This window comes from Dreissena polymorpha, chromosome 7 (genome assembly GCF_020536995.1).
Source record: "Dreissena polymorpha isolate Duluth1 chromosome 7, UMN_Dpol_1.0, whole genome shotgun sequence".
In the NCBI taxonomy this organism is placed as follows: Eukaryota; Metazoa; Mollusca; class Bivalvia; order Myida; family Dreissenidae; genus Dreissena; species Dreissena polymorpha.
The window spans coordinates 62,334,355-62,355,935 of NC_068361.1; the positions used below are offsets into that span (position 1 = coordinate 62,334,355).

The 21,581-nt window shown below is 34.9% G+C and overlaps 1 protein-coding gene across 1 annotated transcript; it reads right to left on the reverse strand.

The window, feature by feature from the left end:
• Positions 1-11,161: 11,161 nt before the first annotated feature.
• On the reverse strand, positions 11,162-14,105 carry LOC127839763 (uncharacterized). Its single transcript, XM_052368148.1, has 2 exons — positions 13,791-14,105; positions 11,162-11,989 (listed from the first exon to the last, which is right to left on the reverse strand). The coding sequence occupies exons 1-2, from the start codon at positions 13,803-13,805 to the stop codon at positions 11,162-11,164; spliced, it is 843 nt and encodes a 280-aa protein (XP_052224108.1). The 5' UTR covers positions 13,806-14,105.
• Positions 14,106-21,581: the final 7,476 nt, after the last annotated feature.

Here is a 21,581-nt window from a genome sequence, read left to right on the forward strand (position 1 = left end):
GTGACGCACCACTTGAAACATTCGTCATCTTCATTCTTTATGTTAATAATTGCCTTTTTAGCAGCCAACTCTTTCGGCAATGGAATGTATGATTTACCTTTTAACGGCTTATACGTACCGGTGTTAATTTCCAGTCTAATGACGGACTTTAGCCTCCAATTGCTTCCCTTCATTTGAAAATTTGCAAACGATTCCAAAATCCTATCTACCATTTGGGTAAATAATTCAGCAACATCAGTTCCCTCCAATACTATTTCAGTTCTTGAAACAAAGGGTATTTTTTCGATTACACCAGTTTCATGTTCCATAGAATGCCGCTCCATTTCACACACTAGCACTAGATTCATTTTTATTTGACGATGTTTGCTCATAAACGTTACAACTTCAGGTTTAACAATATCTAAAAATGTTGGAGCATCAGTTTTTTCAACCCCATCAATAACATATTGCCTTGCAAAACGTTTAAGTGCAGTTTTACTTTCTTTAATTACTATGGCACTTTCACTAATTTTAATTTCACGTTCACTTCTTTGCTGCTTCTTATAGTAATTATTATAAATAGATTCGACTTCTGCTTTAAACGCATTAGCCTTTTCGCTTATTGCTTTTCTTAAAGGCTCTGGTGTATGTGTAATAATCCAATCATAGCTATTTTTTGCAGCTGTCTTTACAGGTTTAACAGCCCAATCATAGCTATTTTTTACAGCAGTCTTTACAGGTTTAACAGCCCAATTAAATAACCTATTTATCATAGTAGGTTTTTTAGCTGGTTCAGCCCTTGTATCCTCCCTCGCATTTTCCCATACATCATTATCCCATGCATCCTCCCTTGCATTTTCCCATACATCATCACCCGAATCCTCATCGTTGTGTCCGCTCAGCCTCGCTATCAACTCAGCTTTTGTGAGCTTCGCATATCCGCCCAGACCCTGATCTTTTGCGGCTTTCTTCAACTCTTTTACAGTTTTGTTATTCATTTTATATATATAAAAAAAATATATAGATCATTTCAATTTTTTTATAAGCATGTGTTTTGCTTATAAAAACATGACCTCATACCTCATTCCATTTACCACTTGTCCGTTGTTTCTCTTTTTTATATTACAACCAAGCGCTTTTATTGCTTGGTATTTTGAGTTATAGGTTGTTTCCTCTCCAGTTTCAACATTCGTTAACTTAACAATTACTTTAGGCGAAAACTGTATAGGTCTGCCCCGCCGTCTTTTTTCATTAGGTTCTGGTATAACAACATCTTCTCGTTTCCAATCTAGTCCGTTTTCCTTTGCAATTAACATTAACTCCATTATACTTTGATTAGTCGTAGCAGGAACGTTAATACTTTCGAGCATTTTAATTAATACTTTCTTTGTGTACTTCATTTTTTTAATAATAAAAAAAAAACTTAAGCTAATTTATTATTTCATCACTATATACATTTTAGATCCGTCAGAGGTAAATTTTATCATTTGGTCGGAAATAACAACTGCGTACGCTTCTGTATTCGCCGGCACAGCCTCGGTGAATGTTGCCTGGATTTGCATTTCTACCGATGCATATTTTAACCGCTCACTTTGTTTGCTGACATCAAACACCATAATAGGAAACAGGTCTTTGAAATCCGCCGGTGTAATGTTACTCTGTGTTACCAGCGGATCCATTCCATAAAACTTTTCGCTAAATCTAGCCGCTTCATAGTAAGCTCGTGAGAATTTTTGGTTTGGAAAAGATAAGTTGTAATCAGCCTCAGGGTATCGTTGATTGTTAACAGTCACATACATGTTATTTAGTTTGCAATGATCGAATAGCGCTGCATTTTTTGTTTGCTCATTTCTGCGCGCAGTTTGGAATCCAACCAAAATGTATCGCGGTTTTTCGGTTGGTGTTCTTACACTTAGTCTCCAGTTGAACGATGTAGACTGTGGCACTGTAATACTTTCGCAATGTCTAGACCTAAAAGGAACGGGTACTGTTACCTTTGATTCAATTGATTTGTACAGTTGAAATTTTTCACTATCTGCAGGTAAAATCATAGGCATAAACCATGCCAATTTATCAATGCTTACTTTACCCGCATCTTCGTCATTGCGTCTAAAGATGGCATCGTCGTCAGTTTTTCTAACAAGTGCGAGCGTATGTTTAAATCCATACACAATCTTGTCATAGTCATCACAAAAGCCGAAAATGTGTTTCAGCGGAACAACGAACGAGAATGTTCCCTTGGGGTCAGGCTTCTTAATAAGGTATGCCTGCCTGATTGCAAAGCCTGTGTTATCTGCTAATGCAGCTGTTGCCGTCGTATCTTTACTCCAAAGCTGATTGAGTCCTTGCGCTTTTGAAAACCCATCCGGATACTTTAGCATTCCAATCATGGTCGTAGCCTGTCCAGGATGATTCAACGATTCTATTTGTTGATCGGATAGCTTATACGTAATATTGGAAAATAAATGCATAAGCCCATTGTTTGTTAACGCTATTGCGTCATCGTCTGCGTATGCATCCCCATTAGCTTTAGTTAGTTTACCTTCAATGAGTAGGTACGATTCCGCAGGATGAGCAAATACATCATACATCCCGATATCGATATTTATGGTACCCGGTGAATTTAAATTCGTACCATTTACAGACTCATACGCCTTAAACTCATATTTTTCAATGGATTCATCAACGGTTATAGCTTCTGTAAAATTTAATATTTCGCTCGACATTCTTACTTTTTATAAGAAAGAATAATTTTTTTAAGCCAGACGAAGACCGGATCCTGTGTTCAACCTTTTTACAAGATCTTGAATTGATATTGCGTTTGCCCTTGCGGTACCTCTCTTCACCCCGATGCCGTAACCCGCAAGCAAGTTGTTAATGTTTGTTTCTTTAATAGAACCCATATTTACGAGAGACGCTAACGCATCCCTCGATTCTTGCGTTACTTCGTGATTTTTTGGCGCATTATATCCATCAATTAAAGCTTTAGCTTTGGCTATAGCTACATCTTTTCCAACATCAATAGCTTTTAAACCAACTTCTTTTACAACCGACTTTCCGGCTTCGATAGCCGTTTTACCTATTTCTGTTTTCGATGCGCTACTCACTTTTGATGCCACCGTTTTTGCGACATTTGCAGCAGTTTTCGCAGCCGTTGATCCTACCATTCGCTTAAAGAAATTTGAGACGGTATCAAACATTCCAGAACCGCCGATAACGTATTTTTTTTTATACCTGCGTTTAACAATCATTTTTTAAATACGTAACATTAATTTTTTATAATATTCTTTGTCTATTACCGCTTGTCTCACCAGTTCATCTGCTATGTCTATGATTTCATTTTTTACTCCAGTATTACCTGCATTATAACTATTAACTCGTAATGTAAGCATTTCAACGAGTCTGTTTGGATCAGAAGGCATTAACGCTATTCCTTCTCCTTTTTTCTTGAATAAGTTCATTATTTTGGGTGTCTTTTTAGGTTTTAAATATTCTTCATAGATTGGTTTAATAATTTTTCTGTACTTTTCTCCTGAACTTGATTTAACCTTTCCGGTGTCAGGATTCACAATAGCATTGGTGTTTAGTAAAATTGTTTTGTAGGAGTCAATGTCTTGTGAAGTATATTTATCGGAATCAGGATATTTCGATGTTATTAGCTCCCAAAGTCCTTGGGTTCCATTATATTTTGTTTCTCCAACAATTATATCATCTCCAAATAGTTTTACCTCTGAATCTCCAATATAAAAAGCGCCACCTTTATCATACAGTCCAAATGTTTTATCGGTTAATTGTTTGCCCGCCATCGATCTCAAGTATTCAGTTGCTATTGAACCTAGTTCTATTAATGTTTCTTTCGGTCTTTTATCCTCTTCTGCTTGTATGCTTGGGTATTGAGGGAAAGTAATGGCATTTGGTGTTGTAGCTGCTAATGCTGCTGGCAGTGCTTGTATCGCACTTGACGTTGCTTCTTTTAACTCTCTTTGCGAATCGGTGATAGGTTTGTAAAGTTTTGTTAGTTCTCTGTGTTGATCAATGTCTCCTAGCTTTTCAGATAAAGAGTCTTGACGAATTTTATTTCTTAACATAAGATACTCATGCACCATGGTGTCCCTTTTTTCCGGATCTGTTATCTTTAAAAACGACATTTTTAAATAGAAATAATAATGTTTTTAGACGTAATTTGAGACGTAATTTTTGACGTGATTTTTAACGTTATTTTTTACGTGATTTTTAACGTGATTTTATACGTTAAAAATTACGTTGATTGAGAGGTGTTCGTCTGTTTTTCTCTCGATTTACTAAACATGTTTTGAAACGACAAAATTGCATCTTCACGTCCTTTCGCAATAAGGGACTGTTTTGTTTCCTCGTCTATACCTACTCTTATTTTAGATCTTATTTCTTCTTTCATCTGATTGAATTTGTCTAGTTCACTTAGAATCAGTGAGTATTCTTTATCGGAAATTTGATCGTCTGCCAATGCCTTTGATATAAGATCACTTATTGTGTTCAATTTTGCTTCTGCAAGTGTTTTAATTTTTTCGTGTTTTTCAGCTTTCATTAATAGCTTTTTATTGGTTTGACCTCCAATGATAGACAATAGTCCTATACCTATTGCAGCTCCCTCCATTGCTATTGCAACTGGTGCCGCAATGATTGTGCTCAATACTCCTATCCCCGCCGCACCTAGCACCATTGAAGAAACAACAAGAGCGTTGTCCACTCCTGCTATAACTCTCACTCCTCTGTGATACTTTTTAGACAAGTTTGCACGCTTGTCTCTTTCTGCGGCAATTTCTTTTTGAATTTCGTTTATCTTTTGAAGCCTGTATGACTGAGCAGTTCCTTCATCGCTAGTCGGTTCTGGAGGAGCCGACGGAACGGCAACTGGTGGTAAAGATGGATATAATTTAGCAATACATTTTGACTCTTTGTACTCCATTTTTATATTTGAAAAAATATTTTTTAAAGCAACTGATGTGTAACAAAGCATAAAGATTCACCTTCAACAATATTAACTGCATCCTTTGAGTTGTTTTGAATTGTAACAATTATGTCGTCAACAGATTCAGCAATAATTCCATCTAGTAAACTACATTTCTTTTCCTTTAAACTTTGTTTGAGCGATACCGAACAAACACCTTGAACTAGCCGTAAACCTATTTTTAATTTAATAGGAAGTGCTTCTTTCGGTTGAATAGTGAGCGATTGCTGCATCGAAATAATCCATTTACCATTCAGTTGTTTTGCAGGATGTGCAAGATTCTCGTGTGGCAGCCATTTAACTGCCGCTGGTGTTGGTCGTTTATGCTTGTGAATAAATTTGTGAATTGGTGGCATATATCTTTGCATTTTTATATATGTAAATATTTTTTATAAAAGCATCCCTAGTATTGGAATACTGCTAAATGGTGAATTAGGTCCTAGTAGCAATCCTGATCCTGCTCTCATGTACATTCCTTTTCCAGATTTAAGATACAGCCCCTGTCCTAACGAACTACCTTTCTTCCACGGAGCTAAATACAATCCTTTACCTGCTTGTATTACTTTACAACCGCTTCCGTTTTTCTTTAAATACAAAACACCCGATCCACTAATTTTGTCGACAACTTTACTACCGGCTGCGGCTCCAACGCCGGTTAGCAAACCGGTTGCAAGTCCTGGTAAAACGCTTGACATAAGAAACTTACCCGCGGTAGCCAACATCGGTAAAATAGCTCCAATAAATCCCCCTTCAACTGTTTTGTTGTGTTCTATTTGTGTTTTCGACATTTTAATCGTCACTCCTTTACCACTTTGGTAAGCTTTTGTCATTTTGTTAATCTGTGCTTGAGTGAGGGCTAGCATGTGTTCTCCAGATAAATCCTCGTGTGATAGGCGAATAGACACGGGAGCTCCTAATTGAATAGCTTTTTTGATTTTTTCTTTCTGACCTTCGCTTATATTTACTGATACATTTACGAAACGACTCATTTTATATATGATATAAAAAAACTTTTTTTTACTTTTCTTTTATATGAAATTTAATAAAAATATTTTCACCACGCATATTTACAAGTTTTCCGTTCTGGTCGGTGAGTTTTGTCTCAATTGACGAAATTGTCGACAAATTAACTGGTAAATAAACCAAATTAGCTGGTGTTTCCATAATTTTATACCCGGGTCCAACCGAAGGGAAAAAGCTGTATATTACGTTTTCAGTCGAATTGTTAACATATGATGAGCTAATTATATCACTAGTTACTTTCAAGCTACTAATACTTAATATTTCGACAATATTTTCAGCCTCATTATATCCTGGTAAGTATATTTTAGCATTAAAACCCAATACCGATCTTATAGAGTTTGCTGGTGTAAAGTCTATTTGATAATCTGGTTCTATTTTTAGTACTGTTCTGAGTGTGTTGTCGTTCGGCTCTAGGGTTATATTGTACTCGTCCGTGGCAGATTTGTAATGATTATTCTCCTTCATTATTCGTTGAATGTAATCGCCTATATCTTCCAATTCGTATGAACCTTCGGGAATATTTATATCATACCAATTTTTTCCTTTGTTAGGGCTATAGCAAAAGTTATTGTTTGAAGAGTCTATATTTGGAAATGAATAGTAGGTCTCCAAACTAACTAAGGCCATTTCATATGTTTTGTCTACATCTAGTTGAATTGGTGGTCCTAAAGAAGTACAAATTCTTGAGCTATTACCCTGCAATATAATATAAAAAGAATTTTTCGGACTGGTATTAATTCTAATTTGTTTTATTTCCGCCAACATTTGTTCTAGTACTCGTTCCATTTTATATATATTTTTTTTTATTATTGAGGTATGTAAAAATAGTCAAATCCTGATCTATACTTACCATTATTTTTTTTACTAGTAAGATCTATAACAGCAAATCCATGAGGACGGTCCCAGGCTACTTTACAAAAATTTCTAAATTCTTCTTTTGACATATCAGTTGAAACGTGATCGTAGTAGATGTGATTAATATTTTTCATGTCCTGTGGAAACAAACACATAAAGTTTGCATTTTCACGTATTGTTTGTCTTGGAAGTTTAAAGTAGTTTTGTGCGAGATAAAAGCAGTCTACATTGCTGTGGCGTCCTCTTATGTAATAAGTTTCACATTTGTTTTGTTTTTCCAACTGAAGGTCGTCAAAAATCATTAAATTCTTTTTAGAGCTATTCAAGTCTCTAGGATCAGGTACATCATCAGACGTTTCAAAAAAATTACATTCAATATCAGCTGGTTTATCTAAAATTTTAGCCATTTCTTCAACTAAAAGAGCTGGTGAAACGTCATTCTCCATTATATAGTCTTGCTCGTTAAACAATTTTATAATCTCTTCTTTAGGTAGCTTTTCTTCAAATGCTTTCTTAATAATTCTGTACTCCGGCTGAAAAAGCGACTTGCCAAAAACTTGCAAGTTGTTGTAGTCTAACCAGCCTGGTTGAAGTAAAAGGTTTAACAATAGTATAGTTTTTCCACATCCGCTTTTACCAATAATAAGACCTCGTATTGATCTCGGTAAAAGTCTACTGTTGTATCTTTTTGTATTTACGTCATTCCACGAAAGATCTTTAACTTCCATTTTAAATATAAATTATTTTTTCATTAAAAAATGTATTGTGTAAAGTGCAAAAGCAAAACTGAAACAGTTGATGTAAAAAATGTTGTCAGTAAGAACAATAAACCAATGCTTCGCGGAAAGTGCTCCGTTTGCGGTTGTGTTAAAACACAGTTTGTAAAAATGCATACTAAAACTGGCGGAGACTTGGTTTCGACGTTGAATAAGGTGACGAGTAAAGTCAAGCTTCCGTGGGCTAAATTTCCCGGTGAAATGCATATTCCAGGAATGAACTTTGCAGGACCTGGAACTAATTTAAACGAGAGATTAACTTCAACTGGCGCATATAAAGACTGGAGTAAACCAGTTGATCGAGTTGATAATGCCGCATACCTTCATGATTTAGCTTACCAACACTTTCCAGATACAGCAGGAAGAAACGTAGCTGATCAAATTATGCTTGAACAAATGGATGCTATTAAAGACCCAACACTCCGTGAAAGAATTGAGCGTAGTATAATAAAGCCGATAATATCTACCAAGGCAAAGTTTGGGTTGGGTTATAATGGGAAAAAAAAGTCGTGGCTAAAGAAATAAAATGGTCTGATCAGCTCGCAGTCGAACTGCATAGACCCGTTGTAAAACGTTTTAGAAAAAGAATAGTCGTTGCCCATGGCATTGATAACATATGGGCTGCGGATTTAGTTGACATGCAAGCTTTTGCTAAGTTTAATAATGGTGTAAAATACTTGCTAACAGTTATTGATGTATTTTCAAAATATGGATGGATTGCTCCATTAAAGAGTAAAACCGGAGTTGAGGTTGCTGAAGCATTTAACAAAATATTTAAAAACAGACAACCTCAAAAGTTGTGGGTCGATAAAGGAAAGGAGTTCTACAATAAAAACGTTATGGCGTTGGGAGTCAAGTTGTATTCCACAGAAAACGAAGAGAAAAGTTCCGTGGTAGAGCGATGGAACAGAACAATGAAGGAAAAAATGTTCAAATACTTTTCAGCCAACTCTACCAAAAAATATGTTGATGTCTTAGATGAAATGGTCAATGACTATAACAACACAAAGCATTCATCAATCAAAATGACACCTGATGATGCTAGTGATAAAAAAAATGAAAGTGTTGTTTGGGTAAATTTGTACTCCAAACACCCACAAAAGTACGGTAAGCCAATATTTGAAGTTGGCGATAAGGTAAGAATAACTAAGAAAAAGGGAATATTTGAAAAAGGATATACACCTAGATGGACTGAGGAGGTGTTTACAGTGTCACAAGTTCAATATACAGATCCGCCAACGTATAAAATCACTGATTATAATGATGAGGAAATACAGGGTACGTTTTATGAACAAGAACTACAAAAAACAAGTCAAGAAGTATATAGAATTGAAAAAGTTATTCAAAAACGCGGGGACAAGTCGTTAGTCAAGTGGCTTGGATATCCCGAATCGTTTAATTCATGGGTTGACAATAAAAGCCTAATAGATTTATAATAGTCATTTTCATACCCAAGTGAGGGTTTGGAAATGGACCTTAATCCTTTTTAAAATCAAGTACAGGATGATTTTTATAGAGACAACTGTTTTTCTTAGATTTTAAACGTATAGCTTTTCGAGTATTCATTCTTTTTTGATCATGTTGAAATTTTTGTAAAACTTTATTTAAATGCTCATTTGGTGGTGGTGGATTTTCAATTTGCTGAATACGCCGTTGAATCAATTCTTGTACCGTTTGGTCATCCATTTTATATAGTAAAATAAATACTTAAGTCATTTTCATTTTTTTTTTTTTTGTAAAAATCACGAATAATGGTAGTGGTCAAAAGTCCTCGAGCCGCCGCGTTTGCGAATGGGATGCCGCCCTGAAATATGAAAAAGATATTATACATTTATATATATATAGAATTTCCTGAGGGATATATAATATCTTGAAAAAGATATTATACATTTATATATAGAATTGCCTGGGACACGGATGGGAAACGGATGGGAAACGGATGGGAAACGGTTCTGTCCCAGAAGCCTAATTTTCCCTCTACTTACAGGTTAAATTGTTTAAAAAAACAACTAAGCGGTGCTCTGTGAAAAGGGGTTTTAATGCATTTGGGTAAAGTTTCGTCCGAGATTAGACAATGAAGTCCACACAGGCTACTCAGGGACGCTACTTTCCGCTGTTGTGATATTTTCGGTTTAAAGAAAGTATCTTCTTAGCAACAATCCACTGAAGGCGGAAAGTGTTTTCACTGATTAGCCAGTGCGGACTGTACGGACGGCACATGCATTAAACTCCCTTTTCACACAACACTTAATATTTATTAGTATAGTTGAACGTATATCTTGTTATTTTATGAGAAAGATTATTCATAATTGTGTAGACAGTGCTCACTTTAAGATTAATTATATTCGTATATTGCCGGATGTTAACACGACGTTATACATTTATTCAAGGACTCCACGGGTCATTACTTCTCTTCCTAGGGTTACTTTTTTCATTTTTTTTAAATTTTATCCTTGATTTGTTATCTGGTACATTTTAGATCAAATGTTTAATTTTTTATCAATACAAATAATTTAATTACAATCTTCAAAAAAATGCCAAAATCTGTGAAAAGACCCCTTTAAGGTGATATTCATCTTCATACACTGACGTGCAAGGGTCGTTTACGGCGTTGTGGAATAGTATTTTGGTATATTTAGCATTGTGGTTTCGGTCTAGAGGCCTTTAAATGTACTAGCTCTTAAACAATATGTGCGATTATATACGATACACATTTATATTTCAATGACACGGTGTTTCAAAGAAACTGAACTGTACAAGACATGCACACAAGTAAATACAAAGCATGGGTCTATTTTTATCGACAACACGAATCACAAATCAACGTTTGACAAAAGAATTAATATAATTCCGCCAGTAACAGGTGGTGTACGATTTCATGCCTTCTGATTCACTTTCTCATCAGTGCAATACAGTTTTACATACCATTGAAAACCGTAAGCTTTTGCACAATATTCCCTGGCGTATCACCCATTACCATGAACTCAGGCCACGATGCAAACGTAGACCACGTTCCATAAAATGTGGACGAGAGATTCTGAGCCTGCCATGGAAACAAAAAGTTCAGCATATTTACTGCCCATCCATTATCGGTCTCCGTGGACTGATCCCCAATCAAACCGACCATTTTGGACGATGGTATGTCTACAGTAAAGAAGGAATCCTTGGGAAAGATAAGGTCTGTCGCAAACGCTATAGGATTAACCTTGTTAACGCGGCCAGTGATTGGATTGTGGAAGTTTTGCATGACGGCGTGCGTTGTCCTATTGTATAAGAGCAACGCGCCACTAGCTGGAGACGGTAGCCGCTGTAATCAAAGGTTCGAGGTCAACTTCCACGTAACCACCGATGTCGAACAAGGCAATGCGTTTCTGTCCTGTAATCTCCGACCAAGCCGTTCCATAGACGCGAACCATTAATGGCCATTTGTACAGGATGTCTAGCACACGTTGGTCTACGTCGAAGGTCATGTCTTTCACATCCGAGGAAGCGTTCACCTGAGTTATAAAAATATCCGGTAGACCTGCAAGTCTGCGTTGGTCTATAATCTTTTTGAAAGCCGTCCACGACGTTTCGTAGATGGCGCATACTGATATTTTGGGAAGTTTTGCTTGATAATCTGCATATAATCTGATATAATCTGCATGATATCATCCGCTACGCACTGGAGACCATCGTAACATTTCCAAGCGAGTGTTGTGTAAAACAAAGACACAGGAGTTGTACCTAGTACCATCCAGGGCAAGTATTGGGATTTTCGCATCCACGTACCTGTCATTGGCACGCTATCTGTTTTTGATGCATTTATAAGGGTTGAATTAGAAAAGAATCCGAATAACTCTACGGAATCATAAACGGGTCCAGCGGAGTAATTGGCATAGTTATTCGGTTGCAAAGGATTCGGATATTCCAATACGATATCAGTATTATATACCAGAAATTCTGGTAAATGAGGAGTTACAGGCATTGCTGGCGATGCGCTTCCAATGTGAGCGTTCACTGGATCGTTTGCAACGTTGAAAACCTCGTTTGCGTTGTAGGAAATTGGATTCATCAAAACCAGCAGAATTTCAGATGTATTCGGTTGGCGGTAAACAACAAATTCTCTAGACAAAGACAGAAATGTGCCATCAGATTGCCGTATTTTGCGATTAATATTGTATCCTTCGTAGTTGAATAGTTTTTGAAGAATCGACTTTGGCTGTTTCCAAAACACTGACCCATTTAAATAGTTCACCACTGTCTGGTTTGGGTTCAATGAATCGATGACCCTGATGAAATTCTCGAGATCCGAAAATCCGTACGTTTTACCGACCGAAAAGCTTATTACTAGCAAGAGTAACCATGTTGTTTGCATATTTCCCGAACCCTGAAAAAGAACGCATGATAGTTGTCAATGGATATATACATTCTGTCTTCGTAATGGATGAACCCATTTATGTCTGGCGTCTAGAAAAAAGGCCTTGACAAACAGCATAGACCCAGATGAGACGCCGCATGATGCGGCGTCTCATCAGGGTCTGCGCTGTTTGCCTAAAGGAATTTCGGTAAGAAATATTCTAAATATAGAAATAAATATACTAGACATCTCTAATTTTGTAAACACATTGATCCAATTTAGAAGCAAGGGAGAGTTCACTAAGCATAAATGGGTTAATCTTCGATGTTATTCATAAAAACTAGCATATCCTAACATGCAAACAAGCGTGTGAAGAAAATATGCAGAGGATTGTAAGGACATTATCATTGAATTGATCGCCAGACTTACAGAACAATAAAATAAAATAACAGTGTTAATAAGTATTTTAACAAGTCATACATGTATGGTAATAAGAGATATTACAAGCGCAAGCAAATCTAACAAGCACGATACTACTATGAATAAAACAATACGAGGAACGCTAGGATAATAACATCTTGCAATTAATTATCAACATCAATTTCAAACATGCAGAAAACAGAATTCTGAATTGAATAATTGTATCACAAGTAATAGTAGAACAATATCTACTACGATTCGTGCACTTAACCATTTCAAATATGAAATAAACAAATGATGTTAAATGACAAACAATCCTGGTTTAAATGGGAGGTCAAATCAGTTTACCAGTTTTCACTAAAAAACTTTCTATATATCGGTTAGTGTTTGATTGTATATTGTAAAAAAATAATAGAATTTTCACCATGAGTCGACAAGTTATTTAGTTAACACGATTCTAATAAATGTCGTTAAAAACCAACACATGTGTTTTATATTATTTATTCGATATTTAAGCATTACCTTCGATATGTGTGTGTTTTTTATGGTTGATTGACAGTTAAGAGTATTATGGTAACGTTAAATTGCGTACTGTGTTCATTTTAAAATCGCGATAAAACGAATATACACGTTTGAAACGCCACTGTGGACAGAAGCATGGTATTCTGGTAGGTATAAACGTCTTTTATTTCAAAAACACTCTGACGTTGTCATTTTAAATTTGATTGAATATTAAAGAGGCCTTTTCACAATTCGGTAAATTGACAAAATTAAAAAAAAGTTGTGTCAGATTCCTTTATGTTCGTTTTAGTTATGATATTTGTGAGGAAACAGTAATACTGAGCATTTACCGTGCTCTCAAATAGCCATTATATGCATCTTTTGACGATTTAAAAACCTGAAAATTATAAAGCGGTGCAACGCGAAACGATTGAATAATTTGGAGTGTTCTGTGGTTGTCGTTAAAAAAAATTAAACTACGAGGATTGCTTATATAACGTATAAAATACACCGCTCATTATATCAGCACGGATGGCCGAGTGGTCTTAGCGGCAGACTTTTACTCCAGGACTCCAGAGGTATGTGGTTCGAGCCCTGTTGAGGGTAACTCGTTTTTCTTTCTTTAATTTTATAATTGATTTTTCACTGGAGCTTTTAAGATCCAATGTTTACATTTATCAATATTAAGATTTTAATGACAACCTTCAATAAATGCAAAAATCTGTGAAAAGGCCCCTTTAAGGCAGACTTCATTTACAACCAATAAGGGAGATTGTGATATTTCTGTCTGTTAATATGCCTTATACCCTCAACAACATATAACGCGTCTGTCTAAATTTGTACACGCCTAGAACGATTGCATTTTACCGACGATAATTTCATATAAGCTAGGAAATCAATATAAACTTACCATGTTAATCCTCATATGTTTCGTGTCCTCGTGATGAAGATATGGCCTCACTTTATTCTGGTGTCTTTATCAGAGTTCCTGTTTTTCACCATGTATCTTCATTATCAGTTTTGTGACCTGGGTTCAAATGTCGAGTTTACAACTTATCTTTACCATACACAAAATGTGAACAAATTAAGAATGCACACACAACTTCCCCATCAATTCAATGTCTTACTAGGTGTTGACGTTAGCTTACAGTTAGTTACCGTACGTAAAGGACCACTTGGATGTTATAATACGATATATTTAGCACGGTCCTAATATTCGCCCATCATTCGACATTGTCCGTAAAGAAAACGACGAAAAACGATGTAATTAATTAAACACTTGCCAACGTCAATTGGATTAGAGGTAACCTCCGGCGAAACAAATAGCTCACATATTTTATTGATTGTGGAGTGGATTAATTCAAGACTTGTTAACCGAATATCCCGAGTTCGAGCTAACCTTTTTCTGTTGAGTTCTTATTCATTATGTCTGTACTATATTTCATACTTGAATTATATAAACTTACTACAATTAGTATACTAAGTAAATTATTTGATTTTTTTTAAGGTTCATGGGGGGGGGGGGGGGATAAAATTCATCGAAACTTCGCTTTGGTTTTTCTTCATTCACTGTGGTACAATATGGTCAAACTATATATCATTTTAAAGCTAAAGACGAATGGAATAACATAAACACATTTTTGACATTCAATATGTGTGTTCTTTATTCATATTTTGGTTTAAAACCAATACATTTTTACACTAATTTACAAAATCTCAATCTAAAGTTAGGAAGGATATGCACTACCTTAAGTTGAATTAATACAAAGCTATATACATATACAAGGTCAAGTTAGAAACATTTCACAGATAATTATTGTCATAAAACAACGAATGAGTTTTTATTTAACTGCCTTTTTTGGATAAATTTCCGAAACAAAGTTCTACAAAATAACTAAAACGTAACTACTTTAAAAAAATCCAGGTATGGTGGATAATAAGAGTCACAATTCTATTTCAAAGGCTTTACAATTTTGTTATTCACCTCTCAACCAAATTGCAAATTTTAAACCATCTCACATTGAAATAGATTGCATACGACATATAAAATTGTGAAAGAATATAAAGAAATTGGCAAACCGATTGATTTTATATTTCGATTCCTTCTACCCATTTTGAAAGCGTGGCACTCGCTGTGCTCCGTACAAAAACGTGCCCAACAAATCGGTCGAAACCACGTGCAGTGGTGAGAAAACCGGGTATGTGTATACACATACCTGAGAAAACACATACTTATTTTGACAGTTGGGTGGCAACTAGTAAAACAACTTTTAACATAAATCAGCAAGAGTTCGCACGAAAAAAAAACAGACATGACCACGTAGAGATATCATCACTTACCCTATTTCAAATATTCTAGCTGAAAATTGTCCCCCACACGTCATTTTTAGTTTATTTGTATTGATTTTCTGGAGCCAAAGTGCATCTCACAGAATATCCATCCAACTTCCGTTGTTTTTACGTTCGTTATTAACAACTCCGTTTAAGAGAATTATTTCTAATTTTAGATTGTTAAAGCGATTTATTATTATATATTATCAATAGAATAGTATGGCGTGATGAATTGAACGGAGTTACGTATCAATCATTCTGTCAGTCTGTAAGCGTACTATTTTATGCGTAATAATATATGTACATGTGTTTCGACAACAATTGTAAAAATTGGAGAAATGCTTCTTGCTTTAATGGAATTACCATTTTTATTCATTTGCTTCTTAATATTATATCACCTAAACTTGTTTTATTAGTAGCACAGCCCCATTAATATTTTTATTTAGTACTGCCCTTGGAATTTGTTCACGTCATTATGTCATTATGGATTTTTGTGACGTCATACGACCGACTTTCCCAGTTGTAATCTACATGCATAGGTCATTGGGTTTATAACGTTCCATTTTATTTATATTTTCTCTCTGATAGGCGTTTCTTGTTTGATTTAATTATTTTTAATTTGTTTAGCAGTCACATAAACAACCAAGCTATGTAATATGGAATTTTTACACCCATTATTGCTGCTTCTTCCTGTATTTGCGCGATGATTATCTGAGATATTAACTATATGATTCTATATTCTCAAATCTTTTCTATAAAGAAGGAATGTAGTTGACAATTGTTAATAGTTTTATTTGATCGTTCGTCAAAAAGTTGTAATTCTGTTACTCTTGTATCTTCAATGCAATTGAGTAATTAAATAGTAATTAAATTGAATGCGTTTTAATTCCCTTTTATTATTGTTTAATTTGAGTTACAATGCTATGACGTTAAATTTTATTTACACTTAAATGTATTATGAATATTGCTGGGCCAAGTGTGAGGTTGAGCGCTCTATAACCAGGTTTAAACCCCCAATGCTTTGCATTGACCGTTCCAAGGCGGTGACCCCAGCTTTATTCATATTTTGTGTTTATGTTGGTTTGTATTGTGCTGTATTGTGCTGTTTTGTACTGTTTGGGCAATCGGTCACTTGCCTTAAATAAAGGACCAACTAATTGTTTTTAATGAAAATTCATTACTGCTCCAGCAGCTGGAGTTTCACTTCTTTATATGACATAGTGATTCTTTTGAGTGTTTATGATGTCTTATCGTGCAGTTTGCAAACATCAACGGAAAGATTACAATCCAATGTATTTGTCATCGTAAACCGTTTGGAATGTCAATTAGGCGATTAACGAGTTTTTAGCATGTTTCTTTCAATTTTATTAATTTAAAAATGGCTGCCCCCATGGTGATGAAATGACATGTGTTCGAGTTTTGATATTTCTAGATATGTAAACTTTTTTTTTAAAATATTCAAGCGTAACTTGTCCTCGTCAATGTTGATATTATTCACTAGTTATATAATTACCACCGAAATACGTGGAATAAACATGATTCAGATTTTTGAAAATAATGTATATTTAAGTGTTAAAATCTCTTTGTATTTTGCTTGATTTTGTGGATGGTATGATACGTTGATGTACAAAATCGGTCGCAGTTTGAAGGAAAAACATCCATTAAAGCATATATTTACACATTTTCAATGTGGCACTCTTCCTTTGGTCAAATTTGAGTTCAATGCTAGGGGTCCCACATTTTTCAAAATGAAGTCCCTACATGAAACCTTAAGCCTGAAATATGTATTCTATGTTAATGTTATTCTCGTTTTTCCCATTTTCCCACCATATAATAGCGCAGCAAGTAACAAAATTACTCAATCGCAATGCACATGTGTTCTTTGCTAGATTGGCGACTAGAATCGGTATTAAAACGGAAATAGTATATACTGCAAAGCTTTAGTAAATGCATTTTTTTGCATATAGTTATCACGAAAATGATTGCACTTTAAGAACAAATGATTTTCGCATATCACAAAACATTTAACATAAGTCCATTCTGAGTCTCGAACTAGCGAAAACCTTGTTAGTGACTTGGCGTTGTTACCATAAGATTATCGTCTAACGGGTTCTTGACTTTCTTTAATAGAATTTAAACAGGTCCCTTAACATATACGTATCAATTATGCACGATATTGATTTGATTACATTAGGGTCGTTTTGAAAATACGGTTTTGTGTAAGTACTGTGCCTAGTATTGAGCAGAGACAGTAAGGTAATGGTTTAGCGCTAAAAATGCACGGGTTTATCGTTTTGGCATTTGTATGCGTTGTAAATTTATTGATTCGCCGTTCCATGTGTGAATTTGACGTTGATTAGATATGGATGTTTAATAAAGGCTGATTAAGTTCATGTAAAGTGTAAAACGGCGTATGCTTCACATAGGAATACTTCGATACATATTAATTCAATTTATATGTCAATGGGCTCGTAAATACTTGTAGAACATATCAGTAAATGATAATAAAAAATATGATGCAAAATTTTGCTTTTGAAGAAATTACAGCGCATGCATATAATTATCAAAATAACAAATTGAACAAATTCCTAAAAAAAGTCCACATAACACACACCAACAATCCTAAAACATGCAAAAGAAAAACATCAAAAACTGCCAAAAGTTAACAAAACATATTGGGAACTACTTAAAGGTTCATGTAGAGGCTTCAGTTTGAAAAATGTGGGACCCCTAGCATTGAACTAAAATTTGACTAAAAGAAGAGTGCCACATTGATTTTTTTTACATATTTGCTTAAAAGGATTGTTTTCCTTCAAACTGCTACCAATTTTGTGCAGCAAAATATACCATCGACGAAATCAATCAATATAAAAATCGATTTTAACACAAATACAGACATTATTTTAAAAAATCTGAATGGTGTTTAATAAACGTACCCCGGTATATGGGCGGAAAATTATATAACTAGTTAATAATATCGACTTTTCTGAGGGCAAGTTACGTTTATACAGTAAAAAAATACATATCTAAAAATATCAAAACTCGAACACATGTCATTTCATGACGATGGGGGCAGCCATTTTTTAGTTTAATAAAATTGAAAGAAACATGCTAAAAACTCACTAATCGCCTAATTGACATTCCGAACGGTTGACGATGACAAATGCATTGGATTGTAATCTTTCCGTTGATGTGTGCAAACTGCATGATCAGACCACATAAACACTCCAAAAAATAACTTTATAAGAAGCATTTCACCAATGTTTACAAATGTTGTCGAATCACATGTACTTGTTTTATTGCGCACAAAATAGTACGCTTACAGACTGACAGAAAGATCGATACGAAACTCCGTTCAATTCATCACGGTATACTATTTTATTGCTTATATATAATAATAATTCGCTTCAACAACCTAAATGTAAAAATAATTCCTTTAAACGGAGTTTTTAATAACGAAAGTGAAAACGACGGAAGTCGGATGGATATTATGTGAGATGCACTTCGGCACCAGAAAAAAAATACAAATACACTAAAAAAAGACGTGTGGGGGGAAATTTTCAGCTGGAAAATATTTGAAATGGGGTAAGTGATTATATCTATGTGTGATAATTTCTGTTAATAAGCTCAATCTCTTCCTGATTAATGTTAACAGTTGTTTTACTAGTCGCGACACAATTGTCAAAATAATGATGTGTTTTCTCAGGTTTTCTTACTACTTCACGTGATTTCGACCGATTTGTAATGCACGTTTTTCCTACGGAGCACAGCGAGTGCCACGCTTTCAAAATGGGTAGAAGGAATCGATATACAAATGTATAAAAAGTTTCTGTTTGCCAATAGGGACACATTATTCAAAACGGTACAAGGACAGTAGTTGTTCAGGAAGGAAGAAAGAAAAAAAAACATGATACCTAGCTGTGTTTTTCTATGTAAAACTATGATTTCTAGAGTCGTCCGCACAAAACTTACAAAATCTATTTATTGATGAGCAATATCTCCTTTTATCACAATGATTTCTACCCAGCCAAATCGATGTCTTTATATATTTTTTACAATTTTATATGTCGTCTGCAATTTCTTTCAATTTGAGATGGTTTCAAATTTTCCATCTGGTTTTAGCAAAATTGTTAAGCCCTTGAAATAGAATGGCGACTCTTATTATCCACAATACCTGGATTTTTTTAAAAGAAGTTAAGCTTAGTTATTTTTGGAACTTTGTTTAAGAAAATAATCCAAAAAATGCAGTTGAATAAAAACTCATTTGTTGTTTTCTGACAATGATTTTCAGTGAAATGTTGCTAACTTGACCTTGTATATGTATATAGCTTTGTATTTATTCAACTTACGGTAGTGCATATCCTTCCTAACTTTAGATTGAGATTTTGTAAATAAGTGTAAAAATGTATTGGTTTTAAACAAAAATATGAGTAAAGCAAAAAAATATTGAATGTAAAAAATATGTTAATGTAATTCTATCCGTTTTTACCTTTAAAATGATATATAGTTTGACCATGTTGTACCACATTGAATGAAGAAAAACCAAATCAAAGTTTTAATGAATTTTATCCCTCCCATGAACCATAAGTATGGTATTGATGTTTTCCTTTTCAAAATTAGTCCAATATTTGATGCTGTTAATCTTTTTTTCTTTCTTGAAGGCAAACTTGAGAATTTGATTGATCTTCAGTTAGGGTTGTATTTGCATTACGTTTATCACTTGAGATGTTTATGTGATGAGACATGTACTGGTCACATTTGGTGTTCAAAAAGGAGCAGCAATATCATCTTTACACTGAATAGCCTCATTTCCGTAAGATGACTTGGCAGACTTTGATGTACTCTCGTCAGCAGCAGACACTTTCCTTTTCCACCTATACGTTTGTGCTTGTGGATAGGATTTAGACTTATTAGAAAGTGACAATTGCTTTTCCCTTTTCTCGTAGAGTTTGATGAAGTGGCATCCTTGTGAGGAGTCTGTCACCTGTTTCCAAACAGTGGGAGACCACTGTGGTCCGACATTCATTCTCAAACATCCATCATAACACCTAGTATGCAATGACCCACGATAACTCAAGTTGTATACTTTGCCTCCGTCAAATTTGGTGCGCATGTGCATGCAACACTCAGCCAAATTAGTTGTTGTATTATTGATGCGATTTACTTTTACTAGAAACTCTGTCTAGCAAAACTGAAATGTCACTCAACATATCTGATTTAAGATCTGAATACGAAAGTGTTGAAGAATATCTTGAAAGTTCCTGATCTTTAAAAGATGTTCCTTCTTTCCAAATTAAATTCGTTTGAATGCATAAGTCAGAAGGTTCATCTAGTTCAGTGGAATCATTAGGGTAGGATGTTGTTTTGTTAATAGGTGGAGGGGATTTTGCTTCACAGAAATCTGAACAGTTGTTTCGGTTTCCAAAAATGTGGTGAACTGAGTTTTGGATGTCTTTTTCTTACTTGATGTAGGCATGATGTAGATTTTCATTTTTGGATCATGATAGCACATCTGGCAGTACTTACTAATCGAATTCAAAACGCTTTTGTAAGATTGTTCCTACCTTTGTAATGAGGATTAGCCTCCACTAGTTTTTCCAAATTGGAACAAAGACACTTACAAACTTGATGAGAACATTCTAATTTCTGAACATGACTTCACAAAACCGGAATTTATTCATGTATATTGGCATACACTGAATAATCACCATCACCAACTAACCACATATACCGTAACCCATGCATTTTCTCTGCCACACGGAATCCCTCACGGATGATATCAGCTTACATGGCTTGAGAATTGGAGTTCCAGTTCTTGAAGTATTGGTGATGTGGTACTGTTTGATGATTATTTGCAGCATGTGAGCATATGTAACAGTACTTGTTTCTTATACCAATGAACACAATTTTATCAGTTCTTTTTCCAATAATAATGGCAATACCACCTAAATATATTTATATATTTATTTCACTAGAAAGTTTCAGATTTCCCGGAACTATTATACAAATAAAACATACAGTATTCAACAACATGTACGAAATATCTATTCTTATTTCATTTCATTTATCCCTGCTAAATATTAAAGTCTCATCTGAAAGACTGTCCTTAAATATTAGAGGCTGACCCCGGGGATCAAACCTCCAACCTCGAGATCACCAGTCTAGCCATACCGACTGAACTAAGGGAGTCAACTCTTGCGACCGTAGGATTACTGTCGGGTCGTTTGTTCTCACCCATACCCCCACAATCAGTACAAGGAGACCAAGAAACGGACTTGAAAGCGATTAATCTAAGTTGTAAGAACTTGTTCCGCAACCGAGCTAAAATAAATTATCATGCAAAGTAATTTATGGTCTGTATACTATGATC